Below are 27,652 nucleotides of genomic sequence, written 5' to 3' on the forward strand. Positions count from 1 at the left end.
TTTAAAAAAATCAAAGCAGCTGAGGGAAAGATGTGCATGTGTTTTTAATATTTTTGTTTGTTTGTTTTGATTTTACTAAGTTTGCTGTCTTCAGAAAGTTCTTGTGTCTTAAACTCGATTTTTTTCAAGCAGATTTCCTTTTGGTTGGGGTCTGACTTCTATGTGATCCTTGCTTCTAAAGGTACCGCTACAGAGATGAAGCATTTTTGAAAGTCCTGAACATTGCTATTCAGTTATTATACAAGGAAGAATCCTCACTTAGTCAGAGATTAGTCAAGCTCTCCAAACTTCACATGATGGTCACGCAGCACTCTCTATTTTTGTCAGCCATACTAAGGTCAAGAGAAGATGATGGCACAAACATCCGGACAAGAGGTATTTTTTTTTATCCTCTTCCCCTTTAACTATATTTAGTAATCTTGTCTTTCTCGCATTATATTCTATCGATCCAGTAGCCTATCCACCTACATGTACTTGCAGAACTATTAAACAGTTCCAGAATACTAGCATTTAGTTTTAAATTCTGCCTGTACTTGGATCCAAATGTTGCATTCATTTTAGGGCTGCCAGTTTTAAACACATATGTTTTCCAAAACTACTGTTCGTTTGATTGCTTTTTAATCCTATTGAAATCTTGAGTTGATTCTTTTGGTTTCTGTGAGGCTGTTAGTGTAAGATCACTGAAGTGCGTATAGGTTCTGTTAGAAACATGTGTGACGTTTAAACCTATTTTGAAGTAGGAGGATTCAGAAAATTTTAAGTTGATTTTTCAAGTTGCACCAAAAATGTTAATCAATGTGTATTTGATATTGCCACCTTTCGTGAGGAATATAAATTGAGTGCTACTTCATGTGTAGGATTGGCTTTGTTTCTTTGTCTCTGCCAACTGAAATACTACCTGACCTTGAACCAATCATTTAATCTAGGTACACCTCAGCTTTTTCCCACTGTACAGGGCTTTGAGATTGAGTGATTGAAGGAGCTGTATAAGAAAAGGGGAGGAAATTCTCAGGGCAGCATGCTGATAACAAATTTTATGTATATGGGTGAGGAACATGTAAACAAATTTTCAAGTTTTAAATCACCTGCAAAGAGCAAAAAGCTCTTGTGAAGTCACAAATTTAGTGAAATTAAAAATAAGTAATAGATGTTGTTGCATACTGTATGTGTTTTACTTTTTGAATGCGTTTTTGTAGAGCATCAAGACGGATTCTTTGAGGCTAACTTCACTAATTCAGAAACTTGGTGTCAAGAGTGCATTCATTCAGGCTGTTGTCTTCATGATCTATTTTGATCTGGCATACATTTTATATTCCTGTAGATAACGGCGGAAAAGCCCATGCTTTTTCAGATCATGGGAATAAAGAAATCTGGATTGAGGTCTTGAATCTCCCACAGATACCCTATTTGCCTTTGAGTAACCTGGTCACTTGTTTGATCCGTTTCTCAACTAGTTATAAAATAAAGGTGGATAATTTTTGTATGCCCCAGGACAGAGTTCCTGTAGCTTGCTAACTAATTGAATTCTGTGGTAACGACCTCTGTTTAAATGCACAGTGTAGAAGCGTTTTGATAAGTGACTGCTGCTGGGCTATGAACTTAGAATTTCTTGATGTAATTTCATGAGTCGCTTGGGGAGGTTGCTGGGATGTCTGCCTTTATTCTGTGCAACTCCTAAGCTAGTTTAAGATACCTTACTGGGAGAGGAGGGAGCTGTGGTATGGTAGGATAGGCTATCACGCTTCTTTTTAACCAGAGAGCAAATGTGTACAGATGGAAAGTTTCTGCAGGGTAGTGTGTGCCACATTGTGGACCTCACCTCACAGAAACATTTGTGTGTCCAGCTTGGAAACACTGTTTTAAGTTCTTGGAAAAAAAAAGAAAAAAGTTGTTCCACTTGAACTAAATGCATCATAATCATCCAGTAGTGTAGTCAGGGAAATGTGTTTTGGGGTTTTTTTTTTTTGTATTTATAGATGTAGATCTTGTTCTAAAATGTGCAGTACTGTGTTTGCATCTATTTAGAGAAGGTATATGTGGCGGGGGGGTATTTATGCACACACTGTCTAACTGAGACAGCAACAAAGCTAAAGCTGGGTGTTTATTTCAGAGGCCTTGGTGGATATACTACTGACAGTTGTGAAACTCAGCCCTTCTCTCTGTGAGAGCAGCCACCTTGCTGTGTTGCTGGGTGCCTACGGGGCTACGCTGAGTGTTGTAGGTAAGTGTTAGCCTGGGAAAGGTACTTCCTACTAGATCTCATTTTCATCTTCATAGATGACTGACTTCAGGTTTCATCTTTTTTAGATCAGAAGATACTGCTGCTGCTTCAGTTATATGAGAAGAATAATCAAAGTCTTATAAATTCCAGGTGAGCTGACCACCTTCCTTTGTTCAGCTAACTACATGCAAATAAGCAATAAGTCTCACAATTGGCATATTTCCAGGGTCTAATTTTAACTGAGATAAACAGTGAGCAAGGTCAAAACTAGAGGTGAATGTTGCTTTTGGAAACATTTTTTCTTATGTATTCCCTGTTCTTAATGTAAGTCTTGTGTGTTGCCAAAACTTTTGGGTATCTGTGGGTTGGGTGAGGGACTATCTCATTTCAGTTGTCCCTCACCCTCTGTAGTAAGAACCCATTATAGGGATTTCATCAGAGATAAAGGCCAAAGCACCAGTTGCTAGTGTAGGACTCCTTACCCTTCGCTATTCCCTTGGGATACAGGATTCACCACTCCACACAGCCCTTGCCCTTTTCAGTGATCTTGCCCCTGTAGGCATGATATTTGGCTTTGGTGCTTTGCTGGAGAGGAGAGGAATATGCCAGTGAAGGAGTGATGTATAACCTCCTGCTTTAAGATGTGTATTGTTAGTTTTGGGGTGCTAACATGGTGTCAATGCCTGCCTTGTTTTTCACCAGCCTGGACTGTAGCTCTCCTTATAGCACAACCTTGCAATACATCTACATGCTTCAGAAAAGAGCACCATGTATTATATAAAATAATCAGTTTCTTTTCAGGCCCTGTGCCCAAGCAGTCCACAGGGAAGTCTGTGGCTAACAGGTAGTTCTTATATACACTGATATTTTTGGTCTGCCTTGCTTAAATGTACTTTTCTGTGTTTGAGGTATGGGCATAAATATTAACAGCAATGCAAGAATACTGGCTCAGGCAGTTGGAGCAGGACTGGACTCCCTTGGCTTTGTCTGAGAATATAAATGATTCTTGCAGCCTGTGAAGGGGGACAGGGAATGAAGGTTCTTTTTAACAGGGAATTGAAGTGGCTTCCAGAAGCCAGGGCTCTGGCACTAGCCACATCCTGAATAAATCTTTACTGAAAGTGTTTGCAAATGGGAGGGTGTTATGTGAGGAGGAGACTAATTTCAGAGGTAGGTCCCAACACTTTTGTAGCCTTTTAAAAGGAGAAACAATTTCATACTGTACCCTGAAGTGAATTGGTGGTCCGATACTTGCTTAGACTTGATTGCAGCACTGAAGAGTTTGAGTGAATTAGAGAACATTCAGGAAAAACTGCTGTACAGGCAACCCAGTAGAGCCCGACTTGTGTAACGAATGGGAGCCTTCAGGTTCTGGGTGACAAGAAGCCTAGCACCTCTGACAGTGGGGCATGCTGCTGGCAGTATCCACATAATAAATGACAAAATAGCACTTCAAGTACAATACCAAAGTAAGTGAGGTCTAAGGAGCAACTCAGAGGAGGAGAGTAAGGATTTATGTTTTGCTGAACCACTGTGATGCTGGTCTGAAATATCAGTTGCATTTGAGACAACCTTGTCTGACCACATCTTGTTCATTGTCTCATCATGCAGCTGCTACCATACTTACCTGTATTTATAGCTTAAATAAAAAAGCATTTGTTCTGAGAAGGTAAGTTCTGACTTGGATTAACAGGGTAGGAAATAGTTAATGAGACACCCTCAGACTGAATTTGAAAAGCTTTTTGGATGGATGAAAGAGGTGTTGCCAGGGAAACAAGTTCTAGTTTCAAGTTCCCACAGAATAATAAGTACAAGTGAAGGGAAAATTTAAATACTAATTTATATCCTCTGTAATTGCTTTTTTGCTCAGTGCTAGCAGTCTGTTGACTAATGCGTTTACTTTTAACAATGTTTAAGAATCCTGCTATGGGGTCCAGCTGCTGTGGAGCATCACAAGACTTGTAAGAGTCTAGGGAAGTCACTATGGCAGCAGCCAAGCATGGAGGAGATTCTGTGTCTGCTAGATCGAGAAAAGATGATGAAGACAATTCTGTCTTTTCCTCAGCATCGCCGCCTTCTGTCGTCATCACAGGTGCTTTGGCTCAGACTGCTGAATTATCCTTCTTCTGATGTAGAAAAAGAGCCTTTCACTTTAGTAATTTCTTTATTGCATTCGTGTAATATATTGCAATTTGTTTACATCAGGAGAGTTATTTAAATTCATGGAAGGGCTGGAATTATTTAGGAGCACTTTTCAAATGAATTGCAATATATGGACCACATCTTGTTGGCAGGTGTGATTGTGCAGCATTGCAAAGATTGCCGTGTATAAGTGAGACCAGAATTTGACTTTTAAACAGTTGTTTAATTTGGCTGTTCGAGGATCCACTGACAACGGGCTCTTCGGTCTTTAATACAGTTTGCCAACGTGCTTCTATACCTGTTTGCCCTAGTCAGGGGAAATAGTTTTGGAGCCCTGGTAGTGAAGGCCAGATTTAAACACAAGCATGTCTCACCCTGTGTTGCATTGTATTTTGCAAGGTTTAGTATTGGCTGCTTTATAATGGGCTGAGGTGGCTGGGGAGGTTTGAAACCAAGCTGGAAATTGGTGGTGTTCCTTACAAATACTGGTTTGAATTTGGTTTCAGGAGGTACAAGAGTCACTATATAGAGATAAAAGTGTCAAGAATCTTGATGACTTCTACGATCCTTGTTTTTTACTTCACCTCTTTAGTGAACTGACCAGACCAGGTAAAGTGAATGTTTCTCTTCAATATTTAGCGTCGTTTTACATTGCTGCGGGATCTGTAGCTGTTATTCTCAGTATAAGAGTTAATACTACAGAAAAAATTTGTGCCTGGCTTTGGAGAGGAAGAACATACATCATTTAACCACCTACTGCATTGCATTTTGATTTTGAGAATGACTTAATAACAAGGCATAATTGGCATTGAAGTTTATTGGGCTTTTTAAAAACACTTCTCCAAATAATGCAATGTATCTAGTGAGATTTGGCTACTCAGAAATAGAGCAGTGTAGCAGCAGAAGGGCATTCCTGCCAAGCTGCTCTTGTCCAGATGACTAGGAGTTCCCTCATAGCTCTCTTAAAGGTAGTGGTTTAACCCTTTGAGGGACTGATGTGCTTAAGATGAGGAGAGGTTTTTAAACTGGAACTGGAAACAGGTAGGAAGAGACAAAAAGTAGACAGATTTATGTTCTCTGATATATTGAACAGCATTCTGTATATCACAAAAACCAGCACAATGTAATTATAAAACAGCATAGGAGGGATCAGTAGAGAATTTTCCCCACTAAAAGGTTGTATTTTTTCTGGTGAACGTGTAGAGCTGCATTCTGCATCAGCTATGGTGTCACAGCAACACAATGAGCAAAACAGGCATGGGAGGGATGGCACCTTTTGCTGCTACATGCAGCGCCCCACCTGCAGCCGATAGGACTGCTCTGATCTGGGGCTGCTTTGTGGCTGAGTCTTTGGGAGCAGTAATCCGCTCCTGTCAGCGGGATCTGGGCAGAGGTAGGGCAGGTTGGAGAACGTGCCCTGCAGCATTGGAGGACTTCCCTGGGCATGAACCAGAAGCCACCATTGCTGGGAAAGGGTGAAGTTGTTTCCTGACCGGAACAAATCTCTGCAGGGGTATCGATTTCTGTGAGGGACACCATGACTGAATTGACTGGAGATCTGGCCTGTTACAGGCTGTGGCTATAGTATAGGAAGACTTCAGCCAACTCATTTTCTATCAGAGACATGTGGGGCCATTGTATGTCATGAATAGGGCTGCGCTCAGAATTGTTGGAAAGTTTGATGAGATCTCCATGGTGCTTGAAAACAAGTTGCTTAGCCTCATGTTTCTTGTTTGATGTGACCCTGCTTCACGTATGCATATCCCTGCTGTATCCCTTCACAGGGACACTGTCTATTTAGAGAGCCCTTAAAGATCAAAGTGAGACAAGTATCATAAGTAATTCCCTAACCACCTCCCTCCCTATGTTGATTATGTTTAACCACTGTGTAGTTACAGCTGGATTTGGCTTTATGATGGCTGATAATAATAGCACAAGCAACTGGGAGGCTGATAACTGTCGTTCAGTGAAATCATACTTACAGTCCTTCTTTTGTTCACCTATACCTTTGTAGTACAGTACCTGTTTTGAGTGTTCTTAGCCTATACTTAGCTATAGTTGTAAACCGCTCTGTGTAATTTTGACAGCAGTAAAAAGAACTGTCTTTTAGTCTACTGAAAGGAAAAAAGGTACCAGAACTATTTGGTAGGAGGGATCTTAGATGATCCAGTTAATGCTGTTATTGATGAAGAGCAGGACAGCCAGTGTCTTTGAACCTGGGTGTAATAGTTGGAAGCAGAATTGCTGTCATGCACCTGTCATCATCACCCACCACCTGGAAGCCACCACCTTACCTGGTGGGAGGGATTTGGTGGCTCTTGGTTAGCCTCAGCAGCGCTAGAGTCAGCCAGCAAGGACAACTCCTTGTGTGGGAAGCAGTGGGGTTGAGGGAGCTCTTGCATGTCGTGTTCTTGCAAAGCTGTGGAGGCAGTGGCTATCCCAACGTAGGCTGACTGTAAAACTAGAGAGGGGAAAAAATAGTCCTCTTAATGGCTCCACACTGAGCAAGAGTCTGTGTCCTAAGAGGGGCATTTTAAAGGGCCCAAGTGATTTATGAGTTCAAGTCCCATGGTGCTCCTAAACCATGTCAGCTGCTCTTGAAATTCCCAATTCCTCTTTATTTATTTGCTCTTTGTACTGGCTGCACAGTGCCCTGTGCACAGATGTTATATAACTGCTGAATTTATAAACATAGGCTTGTTGCATAGTGTTTAATGCTCACTGAGTAAAAAGTAAGTCTGGAGTTGGGCAGATAGCAAGCTCTGTCTAACTTTAGCTCTGATAAGCATCTTGTGGAAAGCTTTTCCATCATGGTTCTCAAGGTACTTTAAACAAACTGTATGTCAGACATAGAATTAACTTCTGTTTTTTTTAAATAATGGCTTGCTATTTTATGTTAGTTGTTAAATGCACTCTCCAAGGACAGCTGGATGGAAAATATTTCCACTGCGTGTTTTCAGTGAAAGAAAGTTTTCCGAATTAATCTTTCTGTAACCAGCGTGAACTTTATTGCTGAAGTGAGGACTTTGAATTTCACTATGTGGTACCACCCCATAAAATTTGTCACTTTGTCTGTCTAGTTGGTGTATGTTAGGAGTTCTCAAGAACTGCAGTCTGAAGGAGAGCTGTGTGGTGGCTTGCTGTGAAAGGGCATACAACATATCTTTGATCCTGTACTGAAGGGGGGTTGTTGTATAGGCCAGGACTGTGTGTGAGGTGTCCATAAGTGATGGAGAATCCTCTGCAGGCAGACGAGTTTTAGATCATCTTTGCATGTTTGCTTGGGATTCAGAAAGTATCCATTTCCCAGTGCTTACCTTGCACCCTTGCATCTTGCCTGAAGAGTGGGAGTGCGGAGTTGCTTTGCTACAGGCAGAAGGTAGCAGAAGGCATAGATTAGATGTCTCTCTGGGCTTTGTTTCTCTTTCTCATGCCCTGTTGTTGCTACTCCTCTCACCATTTTTACTTTGGCAGTCAGGTGGTGGCCTTGCCCAGCACCTGGAAGTACCAGGGGTAAGAGCTGTATATGTATGAGCTCTTGTGGTGTGAGAGGTATTCCATGATAATAAACAAGGGATCTTTTCGCTCACTTGGAGAATGACTGAGGTACTTTGCATTACACCAGTTAAATTTGATGTGCTTTGGTGAGGAGTGGTGTAGGGAAGTGTACAGTAATTACTAGCATTGAAATAACTTGTAAAACCACTCACTGAAAAGATCTGTCATTGCAATTCAGTCATGCCTTTGCACTGGTCACGTAGCAGTGGGCTGGTTGAGAGGCAGTACTAGGAGGTGGAAACCCTGCTGTTGCCTGGCCCATAACTAGCAGAGCTGGGTATGAAACTGCCAGGCACGAAATTGAAGTAGGAGTTCTGGCAGTTGAGGAAAACATGAGAGAAACAGCCTACCTGCTGCTGCGGGCACATAAATAATCTGTGACTTTTACATAAATATATATAAAATATATATATCTATTTTAGTTACGGGTGGGTGGTGGTGGGGGAGGAAATCAGTGGACCAAATATAGGTACTTGTCAGTAAGACTACAGCCTCATCTTAAATAGGAATAGTTGTTTCTCAGAAACTTCCTCCTGACCATCAGTGTGCATTAAAAGAAAATAAGCAAATATTGTTGCTAAACTCAGAACCACAATGCATTTGCACTTTAGCTGGTAAAATACAGCTGAGGTGCTGTGGTATGCCATTACTGGTGAATGGAATAGAAATAGCACAGGAGACACTCTGGTTTTACATCAAGTCATTTCTAGCCATCGGTGGGCAGAAATGGCACGAGCTCTTTAAAACTCATGGCCCTTAAATGGGAAACTCTAATCCTGATGGCAAAACACTATGGAAAATAAATGTTAGATTCAAGTGTGTATTTTCTGTTTGGCTGGTTACTGTTTGTTCATTGCTGGATTTCATTTTTCCCAGAAGGGCATGGGGTACAGTTTAGTACTTTGCTTGGAACATGCCTTATGAGAATCACTCGTGCCTGCACAGTAACAACTGGCATGGCTAATGGCTTATTTGTGTATTTTTCTCCTGCCCGTTCTATTACAGAAGCTCTTTAGTGCAGATAGGCTTTTCATTGGCCATGCTGATCTTTCTTTCAGGCCCAGACTTAAGTGTTGAGAAAATGTTTTGAGGAGGAGGATTTTCCTTCTTGTTCTTCTTTGTACTTAACTTTCCTGAAACAGTGAGATATGTGATGTCTTTACAGAATTTACTCCTAATTTTCCATGGTCCAGCAGGCAGAATCATCTCTTTCTCATGTAAATGAGACTAACCACATCAGTTTGAGCTCAGGTAAAGAATTCCTGTTCAGAGTGATTTGCAGAATGCCAGTGTTAGCTGAAAGAGCCTTCAGCATGCAGTGAAGTAATAGTTTGTAGAGGTAGGTCTAGAAATTAGTGTTTATGAACAGAGTTTTTCTTAAGGATTATAGTGCTGTTACATACTCTATGCCGTGTCAATATAATGCACTGGGTATTTTTATTTCCTTCCCCTTCCCACACAGAATGTGTAGTGGCATGTCACAAGTTTGTCGAAGTCAATGCCCTGGGTCTAACAGTAGCTGCCCTTAGCAGCTATGATTCCAACATGAGAGCAGCTGCGTATTTTGTCCTGGCTTCCTTTCGTTCTCATCTGGAAGGAGCTCGCTTTCGAGAGAAGAGTCAGGTAAGACTGAGCTCAGTTGATAGTTTGCCAGGTTAGATATTTTAGGTCATGGACACTTACGAGAGAGTTGCTGCTTTGCTCATCCATCTACATGGTGAGTGAGCTAAAAGAAACTTTTTATCCTCTATTCCATTGTTTCTCCTCTATCGCTTTGTGTTTCCTTCTGTTATCAATGGGTGGAAGAAAAGGGGAAAACGTGTTTTAGAAATTCTTAGTAGTTTTATTTGTAGGAGTGGAAATCTCGATGGGATTAGTATTTGATTTATGGCCTGTGAAATATCCTAAAAGCTTATTTATATATTCATGCTCTCCTGTTGTATTTGTTTGGGTTATGGTTCAAGCTTTTCTCCCCTGGGCTCTTGTGCTGCAGTTGCTGTATCTCTTGGATGCTGTGCAAAATGGAATCAGGCAGCCAAACCTCAGGTTTACCTTCTCTTTGACCCTCTACATTGCTCGTGTGGCACAGCAGATTCTGAAGCCAGGTACTGTCACCTACTGTGTATGTTGAACTCCTGGGGTGAGTCAATGTGCATGGAGTAATGTGTTTGACCAATACTGGAAGATGAGATAGCTGTGACACGAAGTATGCTTTCCTGTGTTTCAAAGAAAAACAGCCTTACTGCCATTTTGATTTGTGTACAAAACCAGTCTGATCCATCAGGGATGAAGCCACTCTGCTCCTTGTAATTTTGGGGTGGAAGTGGGCAGAGGACTAGATGAGTGAGATTAGATGAGTAGGTTGGCCTGATGTCCTTTTGTCCCCAGACACTGAATCAACGTAATTCACTGTTGCAAAGGAGAGCCATAGCACTGGGGAGTAGTTCAGTTCGGAAGGGACCTTGTGAGGTCTTTAGCTAAGCCCTCTGCCCAAAGCAGGGCCAGCTGTGAGGGCAGACCACTTTGCGCAGGGCTTTATCCTAGAAAACCCCCAGACCTGTAGACTGCCTCCAAGGATGGAGACTGTATAGTGCCTCTGGGCAAATTGTTCCACTGCCCATGGGGGACATGCCTGGCCTGTAGGTTAAAAATTATGATTGCCTAATGTGAAGCGTTAGGCTTGAAACGTGGAAAGATTTGCCTCTCACTTTGCTGCAGATTCCTGTTTTGTCGATGAAGTAAGGTTTGATTTGCTGAAATCAGAGCCATGTTGAATGCTTATCTTCTCACCTGCTTTGTGCATGCTCTGAATGAGCTTTTCATTTGGGGGAAGAGAAGAGGAGGGGTGGCCAACAATATAATCAGCCTTGGAGCAGAAGGCCTCCTCACTATAATTAACGTACTGTTTCTGACAGCTAGCTGAAACACTGGAAAATACAGGTTTCATTTATTTTTTTCTGCATGGTTGTGTATTGTGAACATTGTCTTCCTCCACAATAACCATTGTTTCTCTTTGCAGAGGAGCATATGTATATAAAGGTAAACAGATTCCTTCTGTCACACCAGTATTTGGACCTGAGGAAAGTGCCAGGGTTTTTCCAGCTTTTCTACAGTTTTGATTTTGAGGTAATTTAAGAATCCCATCTTAGGTATCCACTAATTCTTCAGAAAATAATAGAAAAAAGCCATAAAAACGCAATAACATCGTATTCTTCCATAGCTAATAAATGAGAGGCATCTTTGTTTTGTTTTTTCATTGGAATTAGAAGTATTATTTCTGGGTGATAGTAACACAAAATGAAATAATGGATTGTGGTATGCGTGCTCTGTAAGCACAACCAACAGAATGTTCTGCCCTGGTGAGCTTACATTCATATTTGGGTTTAGATGATTAACGTTGAGTTCAACTGAGGTATTTTAGAAACAGCAACTTTTAAAGTTCCATTATCAGGGTTTATTTGGGCTGCAGAGTAACTGTTTCTGATGGATGTTATTGATTAAACTTGATAGGGATTAAAATTGAGAAGTCCAGAAAAAGCTGTTAAGCACTGTGCTGGCACTCCCAGGGAACCAGGTTTTTTTGTGCTCTTATGAGCAGGCATTATTTTGAAAAGTCTGATGGTTGTATTTTTCTTATGGCTTTTAGTACAAAACGGAACGTGAGTGGATTCTCAGACTTCTTGGAGAAGGGCTGCGTGATAAACATTGCTACGAGCTTTATGACTACCAGAGGATTTTCCAGGTCATTCTTTCCTTTTTCAACAGCCCTTTGTGCGATGAGGGCTCCCAGGTAAGGATTTTAAAAAAAACAAAACAAAACCAAAACAAACAAAAAAGCCACAATCAACCAAATAAACAACCCAAAAACCCCACAAAAACCAAACCAACAAAGAAAAAAAAACCAACTGACAAAAAAAACCCCCAAAAATAAATCCCAAACCACAAGAGTTTGCATGGTTTGGAGATCTTAAACAAATAGAAAGCATAAAGGAGGAGTTGACTCTTCCTTGCCCTCTTGAAAATCTGTTCCTTGTTGATTTTTGTATGTGTGTGAAGGGGGAAATAATTGCTTGCGTCTAGACCAGGGTTGTGTCCTTGTCCCCTGAAATTGGAACAGATCCCTGCGATCATGGAACCTCACTCTGTTTCATCAGCTGGTGTTCTGGCTCCAGTTGTATTTCTACTGCTTCGTGGAAAATATTGCAGATACTGTAGTTTTGTTCATATGGTCAGGGCCTTTGCTTTCTTAGGTCTCCTTATTCCCTAACCAGCATGTTACCTGTACAGTGCTTTAGCAGGAAGAAAAATCACATGCCAGGGGGTCTCACATTCATAAGCATCCACCCTGAGAAATCCAGTCTTTTAAAAGTATCTCGGTTAGTTAGGTATCAAAATCTTGGACAAAAAGAGAATAATGCCTCGCTACCATAAGACTTCCTTTTAGGAGCAGCATCTCTGTGTATAAAGCCTTGAAAAGAGAATGTCTCTTCTTTCCTGGGGTTGCTGTGAGCATGTGTTTGGTAATAAATTTTAACTTTAAGTTGATCAGATCCCAGGTGCCAATCAGATTGCTAATTACATCCTTCTGAAAGATGGATAATAATTAGATCCTGACTATATTCTCATTTTGTAAAAGAAGAAATTATATTTTCTGTTTCAGAGTCGTATTCTGGAGATATTACAAAGCGCTGCCCATGTCACCAGAGCTGCCTATGAGCTGATACAAGATCACAGCCTCTTAACCTGGATACTGCACATCTTAGAGAAAAGGTAACTGGGGAAATACTAGTGAAATGGGAACAATTTTACTGTTCACAGTAAAATAATTATGCAACTGAATACAAAAACAAGGGTGACAGATATGGAGATGGTCTGTCAGCAGTTGTGGCATTAGACACCTAGGGCTGTACTGGCAGAACTTGCCAAACTTGGAAGCGTTCCCTTGTGTTTCTAAAAAAATTCAAGATGCTTTCAGGTTGCAGTAGGAGGGATGATGGTGGGGGCTTCATGCTTTTTTATAATGCTTTCTTGAAAAAGCTTAGAAAACAAACCAGCATATTTTAGTGAATGTGACTCTCATTTCAAATACCCACAATTCATATCCTGTCATAGGATGTCCTACATAGTAATTGGCACAATAATGAATTTGAGCTGTCTATGACATTTTTCCTCTCGCTCCTTCCTCCTCCCCTTGCCTCTTCCTCACGCACACACATGCGTGTGCGCACACACACGCACAAAATCTCCTTTGCATAGATTCCCCTGGCAGGTTCAAGCAAGGTTTCAGGATCATCTCCAGTGTGATTGGCCTGAACAGGTTCCCGGTACTGCTCCCCTGTTGTACACCTCTCTTTGGTACAGTTTGCTACATTTGGAAGTGAAAAAGCCTGGATTTGGCCTCTGGCACCCAATACTTATCTTGTGGTTGTACTTTACAGAGGTATTCTTCTTGCATCCTCTGTACAAAAATGAGATGTTCCCCACCACCACCCCAGCCTCAACTACATGAGACATCCTCAATTAGATGAGGTTGCTCAGGGCCCCGTCCAATCTGACCTTGAATGTTTCCAGGGATGGGGCATCTACCACCTCTCTGGGCAACCTGTGCCATTGTTTCACCACTCTCATTGTAAAAAATTTCTCCCTTATACCTGGTCTAAATCTATGCTCTTATGGTTGAAAACTTACCCCTTTCTATCGCAACAGGCCCTGCTAAAAAGTTTGTCCCCATCTTTCTTTCTGGTAGGCCCCCTTTAAGTACTGAAAGGCTGCAATAAGGTGTCCCCAGAGCCTTCCCTTCTCCAGGCTGAACAACCCCAACTCTCAGCCTGTCCTTATAGGAGAGGTGCTCCAGCCCTCGGATCATTTTTGTGGCCCTCCTATGGACCCACTCCAACAGGTCCACGTCCTTCCTGTGCTGAGGGCTCCAGAGCTGGATGCAGCACTGCAGTTGGGGTCTCACCAGAGTGGAGTAGAGGGGCAGAATCACCTCCTTCGACCTGCTGGCCACGCTTCTTTTGATGGAGCACTTGATATGATTGGCTTTCTGGGTTGTGAGAGCACGTTGCTGGCTTTTCATCCACCAGTCTGTATTGATACTGGAGGTTGCCCCAACCCGTGTGCAGGACCCTGCACTTGGCCTTGTTGAACCTTGTGAGGCTCACATGGCCGCACTTCTCAAGCTTGTCCAGGTCCCACTACATGGCATCCTGTCCCTCAGGTGTGTCAACGGCACCACTCAGCTTGGTGTCATCTGCAAACTTGCTGAGAGTGCACTTGATCCCACTGTCTGCGTCACTGATGAAGACGTTAAAGAGTACTGGTCCCAATATGGACCCCTGAGGGACATAGTCACCAGTCTCCATCTGGCCATTGACCACAGCCCTCTGGATGTGACCATCCAACCAATTCCTCATCCATCAAACAGTCCACCCATCAAATCCATATCTCTCCAATTTAGTGGGAAGGATGTTTTGGGGGACTGTGTCAAAGGCCTTACAGAAGTCCAGACAGACGACATCCATAGCTCTTCCCATGTCCACTGAGGTAGTCACTGCATCGTAGAAGGCCATTGGGCTGGTCAGGCAGGACTTGCCCTTGGTGAAGCCTCATCCATGCTGGCTGCCTCAAGTCACCTCCCTGTCCTCCATGTGCTCGAGCATAGCTTCTGGGAGGATCTGTTCCATGATCTTTCCAAGCACAGAGGTGAGGCTGACAGGTCAGTAGTTCCTAGGGTCCTCCTTTCTACCCTTTTTAAGAATGAGTGCAATGTTTCCCTCTTTCCAGCCACCAGGGACTTCACCTGACTGCCATGACTTTTCAGATATCATAGAGAGTGGCAATTCCCTCAGGACTGTGGGATGCATCTTGTCAGGTCCCACAGACTTGCGTATGTTCAGGTTCCTCGGGTGGTCACGGACCTGATCTTGTCTTACAGTGGGAGGGACTTTGCTCCCCCGGTCCCCATGTTGCAGTCCATCCACTCAAGATGTGTGGGAAGAGAGGTTGCCAGTGAAGACTGAGGCAAAAAAGTTGTTGAGTACCTCAGCTTTCTCCTTGTCCATTGTTACCAGTTTGCCAGTCTTGCTCGTCAAGTGGGTTACGCTTTCTCTGACCTTTCTTTTCTGGATGACGTACCTGTAGAATCCCTTATTATTATTTTTTGTGTCCCTTGCCAAATTCAGCTCCAGCCGCGCCTTGGCCTTCCTGACCCCATCCCTACACAACCGGGCAGCCTCCCTACACTCTTCCCAGGATACCTGTCCCTGCTCCCACCGCCTGTGCGTTTCCTTCTTCCCCTTTAGTTTGACCAGCAGGTCTCAACTCAGCCATGCTGATCTTTTGCCTTCCTTTCCTGCTTTCTTACACCTGGGGATTGAGAGCTCTTGCGCTCTATGGAAGGCGTACACTATAGTATTTCCCCAGCTGCAGCACGGCAAGAGGAGGGCAGTAACCAGGGCCTCTGTGTGGCTGGAGCTTCAGAAGGGTGCGCTGTTGTGCCCTGATGGGGTCCTGGCTGAGAGGCACCTGTTGCCATTCATGGCTCCAAAAGTGCACTGGAATATGGTCCCCTCTAGGTGATGGGCTGGTTCCTGGTTAGGATCAGCCTTCCGAATGGGTGTTTACTTTTTTTTTTTCAGGTTTCTGGAAAGCAAGCTGTTAAATAAAATTATTTCCTTACTCCATACGCTGTGGCTAACAAATTTAGGAGGCAAGAGAGAAACCAAGAATCAATCCCAGGAGAACAGGAAGTTTCTTCCAATTCAGCTTGTAAATGAATTTCTGTACGTTTTGATCACATTAATCAAACACATTCGGTAAGTCTTTTTCTTTTTTTTTCTTTCTTTTTTAATCAATTTGCATGTCATCCTCTGGTTGGTTTGAAATTTATTAAGGCCAGAAGAATTTCTTCATCTCTGGTAGTTTAATGCTTTTTTTTCCCCTTTCAGTTTGAATGTTGAGTAGTGAATCTTGATGAGATTTCTTTGACAGGAAAATTTAGTTGTTAAATACATTGGAATAAAACAACAACTGATGCATAGTTACTGTCAGGTTCTACATCCTTAATTATTGGCCACTTTTAAGCTGCTGTGTTTTACGTTTTTCTGGCTGGATTGGAGCCTGCAGTTAGCAATGCTATTTGCTGCAAGGATCTTTCATACTCTCAGAAGCTTTAGACTATTTCTGTGCATGTACCACGCCTGCAAATTGTATGAGGAGAAACCGTGCAAAGTTCTACGTGACAACGTTAAGAAGGGCTCAGTCTCTCCTCTCCAGATCTAGAGTGTTTAACCTGTCTAAGCACAGCAGCAGTTGCAGCAGGGATAGTAGAAAGCAACTGGGCCACTGGTTCTGTTTGGGTACATAGTAGCACCTGCATGTGGCTCTTTGTGCAGGCAAGTATTGCCACAGCCTGGAGAAGCTATGTTTATTTTTATTTCCTTAAAATTTTGAAAATTAATGCAAAATAGAAAAGTGTAGGTAAAGCTCTGGACCTCTGGCCTTTTGCTTGTGTGCCATCTGCCTTTGCTGTTTATACGCAGGAGGGCAAAGACTATATTTCATGGTCTGTTCTGCCAAACACTCATGGAGTGAAGCACTGGGGATTCCGTGGGAATGAAACTAATTACTGCTGGCATCCTGAGAAACAAAAGTAGATGTTTAGAGAACTGCAGGAGAAAACTGTAAGGAAAGACTATAAGGAGAAAAAAAACTGTACTTATTTTATTAATTACCATGCAGAAAAATACATGGCACTTTTGTTTTCTTTTCATAGGACTAATTTAGATCTGGCCAAAGTGACTCAGTTTTTTAGTACACTCAATTCTGTGCTGGAATATCGTGCTATAGTGGTTGAGGCCTTCAAAGAAATGAGCCGGTTCACTGTGAATGACAGCGTTCTCTCAAACAAAGACGTCCTGCTGCTGCTGCATAAGTGGAGCGTCACTGAAAAAGACCTGCAACTGCAAGAGGATGTGCAGACTCTTGCTCAGAAATACCAGATCAAAGAATTGCTTAGTAAGTACTAAAATATTTCAGAAAAGTAACACTGTTGAGGCTGTTACAAGCTAACCATACAAGTGAGGCAAATTTTATAGGAAGAAGTATTAATAGCTTTTGTCAGACAATCTGATATAGCTTGGGGGAGGAGGAGGAACGGAAATGGAAAGCCATTTTTCAGGTCTGTATGGTAGTGACTTTTGGGTTTAACACAATTCTAGAAGCTTTTTAGAAATACAGTTTTAAAAAGGGAAAGAGCTTTAAAATGAAACTTAGTTGCAGATCTAGACTCGGGCTTTGAAAAATTGTATTCTTAAATGAAGTCTTAAAAAACTGGTGCTTGGAGGTTTTGTGCTCAAAGAATTGAACCATTCTGAGTGTGGATGGGGAATCTGAAAGTTAAATATGAGTAAAAACTAGCAGTAAAGCAAACAAAAATGAAATAGTTAATTTTTCTTATTGTCATCAGTGTTGGAAGAAAGCAAAAATACTTCTGGGCTTGTATGACTTCTCTCTTGTTATCTCTGTGAATAAAATATAGAAGGAACTTTGTAGTGGGAGGTGTTAAGCAACCCTGGTTTCCTGCAAATACAGCGATACCCTTGGTGCACACAGTGAACTTCCGTGGGTTTCTTTAAGTGTTCTGTATCAGTTAAACTGATTTTTAAAGTATCACTGTATTTAAGGGATACTGTAAAAGCTTTAGTTTTTCTAAAGTTTTTCATACCTTTTTAGTGTCTTTCTGAGGATTTTGAGAGAATTATAGCGACATCTGCAACTTTCTATATGAGGTTTAAAAAAAAAAAATCTGTTGCTCCAAGCCTTGGGAGCTTACAAAGCAGTCACAAAAAATATGGGCCCTTATATGAAGTTTTATTTCTGAGGTTACGTTTCAGGAGTTGCCCCCATCCTCCCCAGCCCTGGGGAAAAAAATACTGAAAAGCGTTTGGTTGATTTTTAAGCTGCAGAGTGCAACATAACTGAAACTTCTGACGATTTTCTCAGTGGCTCCTCGAAAGCAAATTGCCATAAAATACTCTGCACGGTATGGTGGTGGCAAAGTGCTGTTGCTGTTTGGGAGCTTGGCTGCTCCCGTGACGCAGCCAGCATCTGACTCTGGGCAGCCCCGCTTTACAAAGTTTGGCTGCCCGTCTCTTCCCCTGGGGTCTGAAAAACTCACGTGCCCTTGGTTGACGGCACCTCGCCAGGCGGGCGCTCGGCCGGGACGCAGCTGTGCAGGAGGAAGGCAGACTTCGCCGCTTTAGCCTGCGCCGTTCAAAAGCAACGTAGCTGTGCTTCTACCTCCTTCCATAGGCAGGCGTGTGCGGTGCCTCCACTAGACCAGGGAACAGCGGCTGGAGCGTTTCTCATGAGGTGGTGTAAATAATGTAGCCTTCCTGGCAAAACGGCATCTCCTGGACCTCTGGAACGCTGCCTTGGCTTCGCTGGCTGGGGGCCGGGGCCTGGGTGGCATTATCGCTCACTCAAAGTCAGGCGATCCAGTTTGGAGAAGTTTTCAGCCTACGAGTCACTGGGAGTTGCCTGTAGCCCGTGTGCTCCCAATTGCACAGTCTCATTTAGGCTGCTAAATGAGGCTAGTACTTACCCTTTAAGCAACTGAAACAACACATGATACCATCTTCCTCGCATGATCTTGTACCAAGAAAATCCTTTGGAATATCTGATGTTTGTTTTGGTGGTGTTTTCTTCTTACAGAAAATATTAAAGAAAAGAACAAATCTCAAGCCTCATCTCATGCCTATCATCACATTCGGAAAGAGAATGAGATAGAAAAAGACGATGACTCTGCTGCAGACCTGAAAGCCTCTGAGCTGGAGAAATGCAGAGATCACCTGAATTCCATATTTGCCCACTGGGAGCCTGTTTTCCCAGCGCTGCCCACCAGCCATCGAGGGGAGCCCCTCAAATCAGCTGACCTTGCAGATGAAACACTCAGTCTTACCTATGCGTCTGCTTACGTAGTAAATAAATGGCTCATGAGGTCCATGGCTGAGCACAGCCTCAATATGCAAAATGTTTCGTTAACTCTGCGGTGGCTACAGAATTGCATCTTGCCACACCCAGTGGCAGTGCAGGAGATGCTCAGGGATCAGACACTGAGAAACAACATCTTCAAGTTTTACACCCGGGTCTGTGAGTTCAGCAGTGGGATGGCTGGATTCTTTCAAGAGCTGTGTTTATTCAGTTCAGTCATGCTTCACCTAATGGATGCTCAGGGCCTGACCAACAACAGCTTTCACAAACTCGTGAAAACGTTGTGCCAGTCAGCAATGACAGAAGAGAATGCGAACAAGAAAGGTAACTCCTCTCTTCCCTTTCATTCACCTTACAAGGTGGTAATGATAGAAAGTAAGTAGTTCCATGGGTTTTTTTACTTCATCAAAACAGTCTGAAGTTTGCCCATGTCCCACAAAGTAAAACGTATGTCTTTGGTGGTGTGGGCAGAGGGGTTGGTCGCACAGAATAGGGTCATACTGTAGGGGTTTCTGGTAGTACAACAGTCACACTCCCTCAAAGAAGCTCCTTTCTAGGACTAGAATGGAGTTCAGTGAGGTATAAAAAAATGTAATTCCAAGGGGAAAAAGAGTCTGCAACAAATGAGCCCCTGTGGGGCTGGGTTCTGATCCATATGCTGCTCAAAAGCCACATTTCAAACTTTTTTATTTAAAGAGGTCAGAAGGTTGTGCTAACAAGAAACTGTTTTCTTTCCTTAGTGTGAGAAGGAGCATTGGCTTTGCATGGGCAAAGACCCCACAGACTTTTCCATCTAGGAAAAGAGTTAGGAAACTATTTTAAAACATAGGTCTGGAGATGAAATGGTTTGGGTTTGTATTACTATGTGGAAGTAGAAGAATATCTGTTCTGATTTTTCTCTACTTCTTTTTTCCACAGCTGTTTCTGTATTCCTGACTTCTGTTTACATTGGGGACATATGGCTTGGAGCACAGGAGCCAGATATGTTAATAACCCATGTCAAATTGATCTGCAGCAGCACAGATGATAAATTAAACGATGACGACTCGGAAACTCATAAACAAGGAGAAGAAACTATTATGCCTCTTTGCAAAACCCTTTACTTGGCTACACTGGGGCATTAATTCAGTGAAGTGACACTTAATTTTGAATGTTATACGCTCTGCCACCATTGCTGTGAGCCGTGAAGCCCTCCTGAACTGTTCTCTGTACAAATCTAACTTGTTTGGTCATAAAGATCAATATTGTAGGAACTCAGAGGAAGAAAATTGTATTCATCATCTCTCAGTGGAACATTTTCTTGAACAGTATGGGACACAATGTTATTTATATCATTTTTATTACAGGCATTTTTAGCTTCATGAAGAACCAAAAAAGACTGATTAGTGCCTTGCCTCTGGACTGTATTTCAGTCCCCATGTCGTTAAAATCCATCCTCTCCCCGCTATAAGATGGGGAAAAAAGACTGCAGAACTTCACCACAATGTGGTATAAGTGGAAAGAATGAGTAGTCAGAGGTTTAGCCATGATGACTTACTGTTTCTTGAAGAACCCAGTTTCTTTCATGATATGTGATACCAAAACCAGTATGAATTGAAGACTGAACACTGGAATCGTGATGGCCTGGGATTCTTCTTGTTTTTAAATTAAATGGCTTTTGAAAGCCTTTATATCAGAGCTGGTCTGTTTTTATTCTCCTTTCTGTTTTGGGTTTGTTTGTTTGTTTGTTGTTGGTTTGGGTTTGTTTTGTTTTGTTTTTTAATTAAAAAAAGCTCTGACTGTCACTGCTGCTGGGACTTGCAACAAAGGCCTATCTCCTCTCCACTCTGAAAAGATGAGAGATGGAACTAAAACCTAAATGACTTGCTGTTCATTGATTATACGTGTTTTTATTGGAAATTTTCTGTGAAATCTGATAAATATTTCTTGAACATGGCTTCAAGGGCAGTTTAACATACCATTCCAGATACACAAACGTGCAGAGCCTGAACTTGAACCTTTGAAATGTAAAACAGGATTTATTAAATTTACTCATGAATATGTGCTGTGCCTAGGTACTTTGTACAAACTCTGTCCAGGGAGAAACCCAGAAATGCACATTCCTTGTGATGTTTATTTAATTTGTTGGTTTGGGTTTTTTTAAATAAAAAACATGAGATCCAAATAATGAGGATTGCTTCTGCATATAAATATTCTGTCCTAATGAAGCCATAGTATCTATTTTCAAGACTTGATTTAAAAATAACAAACATTTCTTGAAAAAGCTGCAAGCCCATTAGAGGCTAAATTTTGTGTCCCCAGGGTCTGACATCAGGAAGTGTTCTTTGCAATGAAAAAAATTTATTTTACTTTGTTAAAAAAAAAAACCAAAACAGAACAAAAAAAAACAGGGAAAATGAAACCAAAGGAGTTCCAAAAGGAAAGATGGCTTTCCATCTCATCTAACTGGAAAAGAAAATACTCCTGACACATAGAGGAGGAGCCTTTCAGCTGTCTTGAGGGTCTGAGCACATCTAACAGGGCGTTATAGTAAGATTTGCTTGAGAGAATTAAAGAAATGAGGTAAGACCATTCAACCAACCTACAGACAGTAATGCAGAAAAGTTTTTTCTCTACCCCAATCTATCTTAATTGGCAATGAATAAAATGAATTTTCTCCAAGTTGAGTCTGTTTTTTCCATGGTGGTAACTGGTAAGCAATCTCCTTATCTTAATTGTGACCCACAAACTTTTTCACCCCATTTTCCCCCCTGTCCTGCTGAAGGGGAGTCAGAGAGCGGCTGGGTAGGCAGCTGGCAGCCAGCCAAGGCCAACCTGCCACAACATGTAATGTGGTGTAGTGTTGTAGCCCCTTCCGATCCCTTAAAAAGTAACAAAACCCACATCCTAAACACCGCAACCCAGCTGTTTCGCGCTCTCCAACAGGTTGCTAAGCCCAGAGTGTTTTTGGGTGTGCGCTTGCATGCCTTGTGCTATAGCCTTTCACGTGCCCTTTGGCCACGTTTGCTTAAAAAATTAAAATTCTGTAACTGTGGTACCTGCAGGAGCAGAATTCCTGTGCTGAAGCTCACCCAGTTGGAAGGGTGACTCCTGAGTGAGATCTGATTCTAGAAATAGGTACAGCAGTTGCAAACAGGCGTGCTAAATTACTTATGCTTAAACAGCTATTTGCACACATCGGTATTTGTGGATGGAAACAGCGATTTCTGAATGGAGTTTTCTTAACGCTGAAATAAGGAAGATAACTTTCAAGCCTATAGCGTGCTTTAGCTAATGAGATGCACAGTGCTATAGAAGTGGAAAGTAGCATGAGGAGACCGTGACTAGGACTAGGGCCAGCCACGCCTGTCGGTGTGCTTTCCTTACAGCAGTGCATCTAAATGCTGGCCCAATTGCACGTGAATCCACCATAAGGGGTCATGCTCAAATGATGATTTTCTGTTGCCCTTAAGTATTCAGAAAGGCCCAGCAGTGAGTACTTTCTCCCTAGCTTATAATGTTTTGTTAGCGTCTCCCATACCGCTATTGCCAAAGTACTGGAAGTTGGAGGACAGGATTGTTCGTATGCATTCCTTTTTTTTTTAAATGGTAGTTTTAGAAATACAGGGAGAAAATGAATGCAAATGAACTGGCAATTTAAAGCTACTAGCCTGTCATGTAAAAGATATATAGCTTGTATGTGCTTATCAGTAAAGGGAATGTAGCTGTGCGTGTGGGAACTTTGAAAAATAAGGCTTAATCTCTCACCGCCTCCGAGCTTCAATATATTATAGTAATGTGGCAATTAAAAGATTTATTATTAAGTCCTCCTGGAAATAATGGTCAAGTATCTCTAAAAGCCATAGATGGTTAGCAGTTGAATGATTTCTGTGTGCAAATTACTGCCAACGTAGTCAAAATGCATTTTAATAAATTACATAGATGGGGAGTCATTATTTTAAGAAATTAAGCTTGATTAAAATAAATTGTGGAGAGCATTTGGAATTGGAAAACTTGCTGCATATATGGGCCTACGTTTTTTAAAATGAGATGTTTCTACACTTCAACAGTTACTCACTTTCATGCTGTTGTGTTGAGAACCATGTGGATGAAGCTCAAGGGCACTCTGCAGCGGCCCAGCAGTATGGGCTGCCCTCACAGAAGTCGTTGCCAGGACAGGCCTTTTAGGCCTTTTACTCAAAATTGACAAAAACAGCAAAGTCAACAGCCCAGAAGAACATGTTGCTTCCTGTTGTACCTGGCGTAAGGACCGTGTACAGTTTGAGTTGCAGGTGGGGCTCCTCAGGATTTGAAATGGATCTCAGCGAGGGGCTGCTGGTGCCAGCGCTCAGACGAGGACGTCCGACGTGTTAGCAGGAGAGGACGTCGCATCGCATGAGCGGCTGGGCAGACCGATGTGGCTTTTGTGGGGTAGAAGTTTGGGGAGGCGTTTATATAGAAGTCATCTATGTCTTTGAACCAGCAGCATGAGCTGATTTGGGTCGTGCTTTGTTGACTTGACTGGCGGGTGCGGCATTTCAGCCATCCACAAATGCTGCAGACCGCACAGGGAAGGTCACTGTTAATGGAGGGCTCTAGGGGAAGGGTAAATGAGAGCGCTCATTGTGGAAAGCAAAGCACTGGAAGGGCCTTGCAATGGGTACGTAAGGAAATGTCACGGAAGGAAAGGCATTTCTCTCTCCCCCGCTCCCCTCCTCCCAACCTAGGTGCTATCAGATAGGCTTGCATTTTGCATATTTTTTAATACTGTTTATGTACTTCATACTGTATGCCCTCCATTTCCAGGTAATTTGAAAGGGAAGGGGAAAAAAAAAAAGTCTTTTCGGTGGTTATGTGCTTTGAGTCATGTTCCAGTGCAACTAATGCAAGAACACCAGTTGTTACGAATGGGAGTATTCACATCTTTCAGAAATCCCCTTGGAATCCATCTGTAGAGAAGAGGTTCTTGAAAACAGGGTGATGTGAGTCTGTCATGAGTCAGGGAGGAGGATGCTGGAGCAGACTGTGCAGGCAGGCAATGCAGAACTGTTGCAGGAGAGATGTTCTAGCTCAGGGTAGGTGGACGTGGCAGGAATGATCAAAGTGCAGATGCTCTATCCTTGAGAAGGAAAATGGGTCTAGATGGTCGGGTCCTCTTGAGATTGTCTTTGATGATGTGTGATTGCAGTGAGGTTAAAGGTAACTGTCCCAGTTTGTAGCCGTAGAGCTGGTGCCAACAGGGGAGTTGATTCACATCTCCTGTGAGAGCCACCTCAGCTCTAGCAAAAGGTCAGGGTATCTGAGGGGAGGAAAAGGCTGTTGTGGTCCATCTGAGCTGACTGGTGGAAATATTTGGTTCTCTGATATATCTCTGTCCATGTTGCACCTTCGGTTCCTGCAGCCTTTCCTTATTTTCTCCATCTGCCCGTGACTCAGTCTGACTCAACAGACTTTATGCCTTGACAGGTTTCCAAGCCCAACACCAGTAGTAGTCAGTTTGCTCCAAAAGCAAACTGCAGAAGTGTTTATCTCAGAGATTAAAAAAATGGAAGATTTAAAAAAAAAAACCCACAACACAAACATATGCCTGGTGGTTTGGTCTGTCTCCTGTGTTTAAGGCTTTTTTAACACAGCCCAACCTACCCACTCTGTGGTAACATCATAGCCCACGCTCTCTGTACGCAGCATAAGGCTGCTCTGGCAGTGCTGTGCTGTAGGAGGTTTTGCTGCCTGCTTGGGCACGTGGAATTTCTAAGCTTCTCCTTGGGTTTTGACTGAATTTTCTGTTGTTCTCAGCCCAGCAACGAGCTATACAGTCTTAGATCTACTCCAACCCTCGCTGCCTTCCTCGGCCCATCTCTGCAGTCCCAGCTTTGTGCCTACCAGAGCTTTAAGGGTTCCTCACCCTCTTGTGAACCTTTGCCTGGTTCTGGCTGGGTTTGGTGGAGCTCCCTGGGTGAGGGGAGTTGGAGAGAGCAGAGGCCACTGAAAGGGGAGGGAGTGCAGGTGGCCCTTCCAACTCTGCTCCAGATGAGCTAAACCCATCCTCTCCACCCCACCGAAAAGCTGCTGCGACCCTCACGGAGGGCTGTAGCTTCTGTTAAACTAATTGTCAGCCCCAGCTGAAAGCAGGTGACTTGTGCAGAAATGCAATGTTGCTTTTTGTGGTTTTGCCAGTTTTTTTATATCCTTTAATATAAACTATGATAAACACACTTTTTTTCTAATGCCTGGGTAACTGGCAGGTACCATTTCAAGACTGTTCAACATTAACAGTTTCTTTTCCACCCACTATTTCAAAACGAAAGCAGAAAGCAATTGGTTATTGGAAGCAAAACTCTGTTTCTGGGCAGTTGGTAAAGCTAATGACTTGACTCAGTACGACACTCACTTGAGAGAGCGCTGCCATTAGATTTTTAAAGGCTGTTCTAGGTAAACAGTGTTTTAATAAATTTTAAATATCCCAAATACTTTTTGCAGTCGAGAATAAAAAGTGCATTCTATCCTTGAAGGAACTGATGAGTTTTAAGATAGTGAAGCAAGCTGTAACCCTTCTAGAAGCAAAGTTTTATTGCCAATGTTGCACTTTACATTAGTTGCTTATTTTTCAGCAGATGACCAAGTGGAGGTGGCACTAAGATGCAGGTGATGAATGTGACCTGAGGGCAGAGCCAGAAACAGATGACTTTGTGGCTCTCGTGCTATATAAACAATATTGGTTGTGCTGCCTGTTCAGTAAGATCAACGGGATCCTGTTTTCTTTCAGAGAAAGATAACCCAGTGAAAACTGATGCTGCACAGACACCACCGAGGATAACTGGGCTCACTGTGCATTCAGGTGAGCAAGGCAGAACTCTTTACAGGGCTTGGGCCATAACTGGTGTACACTTTCTGCTTCAGGAGTAAATCTGTTCTCAGCCAAGTGAGTCTTAATGAGGATGCTCAACCAGCAGCACACCCCTTGCACTGCGTAACTGAGAGAGGAGTTTGAGTCTGAATCCTTACTTAAAGAAGAGGGAGAAATTTTACGGTCATCATCATCAGGATCTAAAATGCTGATCATCAGATAACTCCAGCAATGTTGCTCAAATATGGCCGTTAGGACGGCCTCGTTCACATTCAGGATATTTCAGGTTTGTCCTTTGTTGAAAGACATTTTCCTTTTTCTTCTTCTGAACTAATTCAGGTTCATGGTTTCAGTGTTTAACAGGCAGTCACAGCACTGAGCTTTTCTCTGCAGTCAGGAGAACTGTACTGCTGGTTTCGTTTAACCTGTTCCAGTTTTAACTTGGGCTCCTTCCACGATTGCCAGTTTCATCTGAAAGGGAGGTAGGTGTTTGAGAAGCAACCGCATCTGAGTATGGGCTACTGAGATCATTACAGTGAGGCTGTTCACCATTGGAACGGCTTTCTTCTGTCTGGTTCCCTACCATCACTTTTCTGTAATGTGTGGAGAGAGAAAAAATGTAGTTATCAGGGACATCTGTCTGGAAGGCAGAGTGCAGCAGTTTCATAAGGAAGTACATCACCAAAGTTTTAAAAAATATAGAAGATGGTTCTTCTAACACAAAAGACATTGAATCCAGCATGAGAGACACCTTTGGACTTCAGCCCTCTTTATCCACCACAAGAATCATGTCCATACCTGGAAATGGAGTATGACCAACAGCAAAAGTGTGAGCTGTGGCTGATATGTGGTGACTTCCCCTTTCCCCCTCCACATAGGACCTTCAGTCCAGCCCTTAAGCTTGGTTTTGTAGCTGGATTTTTAAAGAGGAAGCTAGAAGCACTGCTATGACTTGGTCTCTACTGAGGGTGAAGGGAACTGGCACGGCTTCTCCTGGGAAAGAGAAGAGGGGTAAGTGCTTTGTGTGATTGTGAACGGGTGTCACTGGGGGCAAGAGCAAGAGGGATGTGTGATAACTGGGAGAGATTCCTTGACACTGGGATTGGGAAAAAGCAAGACACAGCTCTAAGGGCTGGCGGGGATCTGAGCAAAATGGGGCAGACCTAAAAAGGAGTGGGTAGGATTGGGGTAGCAGGAAATCCCCAGTGTGCAAATAGTAACAAGTTGGTGGTGGGGTGGAAGGGGTGGTGATGTGAGAACAGCAGAGCACACCCTGCCTCCTCCTCCCTGAGCCCTCTTCCCAGCAGCTTCCCAAACTTCACCCTTAAAAAATAAATCGTAGATGAGTCCTGGCCTAGAAGCAGTGAGTTCCATTCAAAATGGCTGAACACAAGATCCCTACTACGACTATATCCTTAGGGCTTCAAAGGTGGGGAGGAAAATTACATTGGGAAGAAAAATGTAACCCAAAAGTGAGAATGAAAATCGAAAATGTTTGAAGAGCCCTATTAATGTCCTGGAGCCATGGCCTCAGAGATGAGAAGGATGACATCTTTGACTAAAAGCCAGTGTTTCAATGCCTAGACAAATGTAACAACCAAGATCTAGAAAGCAAGATAAATCAAATGGGATGAAAAGCAAAAAAAAATATTTTTAATACTTTGGAGGAAGGGAAATATAAACTTTATAACTTCAAATTTATATTGAGTAATTGCTAATGAAAGCTTAAAATACCTGTGCCTGGCAAGACTAACACAACAGGGATTTTGCTTAATGGTAATTAAAAAAAAACGAAACAAAACCCAAAAGTCTCAACAACAGGCCCACCACAGGCAGGCAGATTTGGGGTTTTCTTTGCTGTCATGCAGTCATATTCAAGACATCTCTCTTCTCTCTGTTTGACAGAAGCA

General features: G+C 42.7%; 1 protein-coding gene across 1 annotated transcript in view; it reads left to right on the forward strand.

Annotated features, from left to right (window-relative positions):
- The window catches only part of URB1 (URB1 ribosome biogenesis factor), a 59,135-nt gene extending 38,080 nt beyond the window's left edge, over positions 1 to 21,055 (forward strand). Inside the window, exons 26-39 of the mRNA XM_075100993.1 lie at positions 182 to 375; positions 2,111 to 2,221; positions 2,308 to 2,371; positions 4,139 to 4,313; positions 4,870 to 4,972; positions 9,384 to 9,544; positions 9,915 to 10,026; positions 10,941 to 11,047; positions 11,568 to 11,711; positions 12,582 to 12,691; positions 15,562 to 15,738; positions 16,698 to 16,939; positions 18,638 to 19,240; positions 19,835 to 21,055. Of these exons, the coding sequence (XP_074957094.1) occupies positions 182 to 375; positions 2,111 to 2,221; positions 2,308 to 2,371; positions 4,139 to 4,313; positions 4,870 to 4,972; positions 9,384 to 9,544; positions 9,915 to 10,026; positions 10,941 to 11,047; positions 11,568 to 11,711; positions 12,582 to 12,691; positions 15,562 to 15,738; positions 16,698 to 16,939; positions 18,638 to 19,240; positions 19,835 to 20,040 (2,509 nt within the window). The 3' untranslated portion in view covers positions 20,041 to 21,055. The remainder of the gene's footprint in view (positions 1 to 181; positions 376 to 2,110; positions 2,222 to 2,307; positions 2,372 to 4,138; positions 4,314 to 4,869; positions 4,973 to 9,383; positions 9,545 to 9,914; positions 10,027 to 10,940; positions 11,048 to 11,567; positions 11,712 to 12,581; positions 12,692 to 15,561; positions 15,739 to 16,697; positions 16,940 to 18,637; positions 19,241 to 19,834) is intronic.
- The last annotated feature ends 6,597 nt before the right edge of the window (positions 21,056 to 27,652 follow it).

This window comes from Phalacrocorax aristotelis, chromosome 1 (assembly GCF_949628215.1).
Source record: "Phalacrocorax aristotelis chromosome 1, bGulAri2.1, whole genome shotgun sequence".
Classification (NCBI taxonomy): Eukaryota; Metazoa; Chordata; class Aves; order Suliformes; family Phalacrocoracidae; genus Phalacrocorax; species Phalacrocorax aristotelis.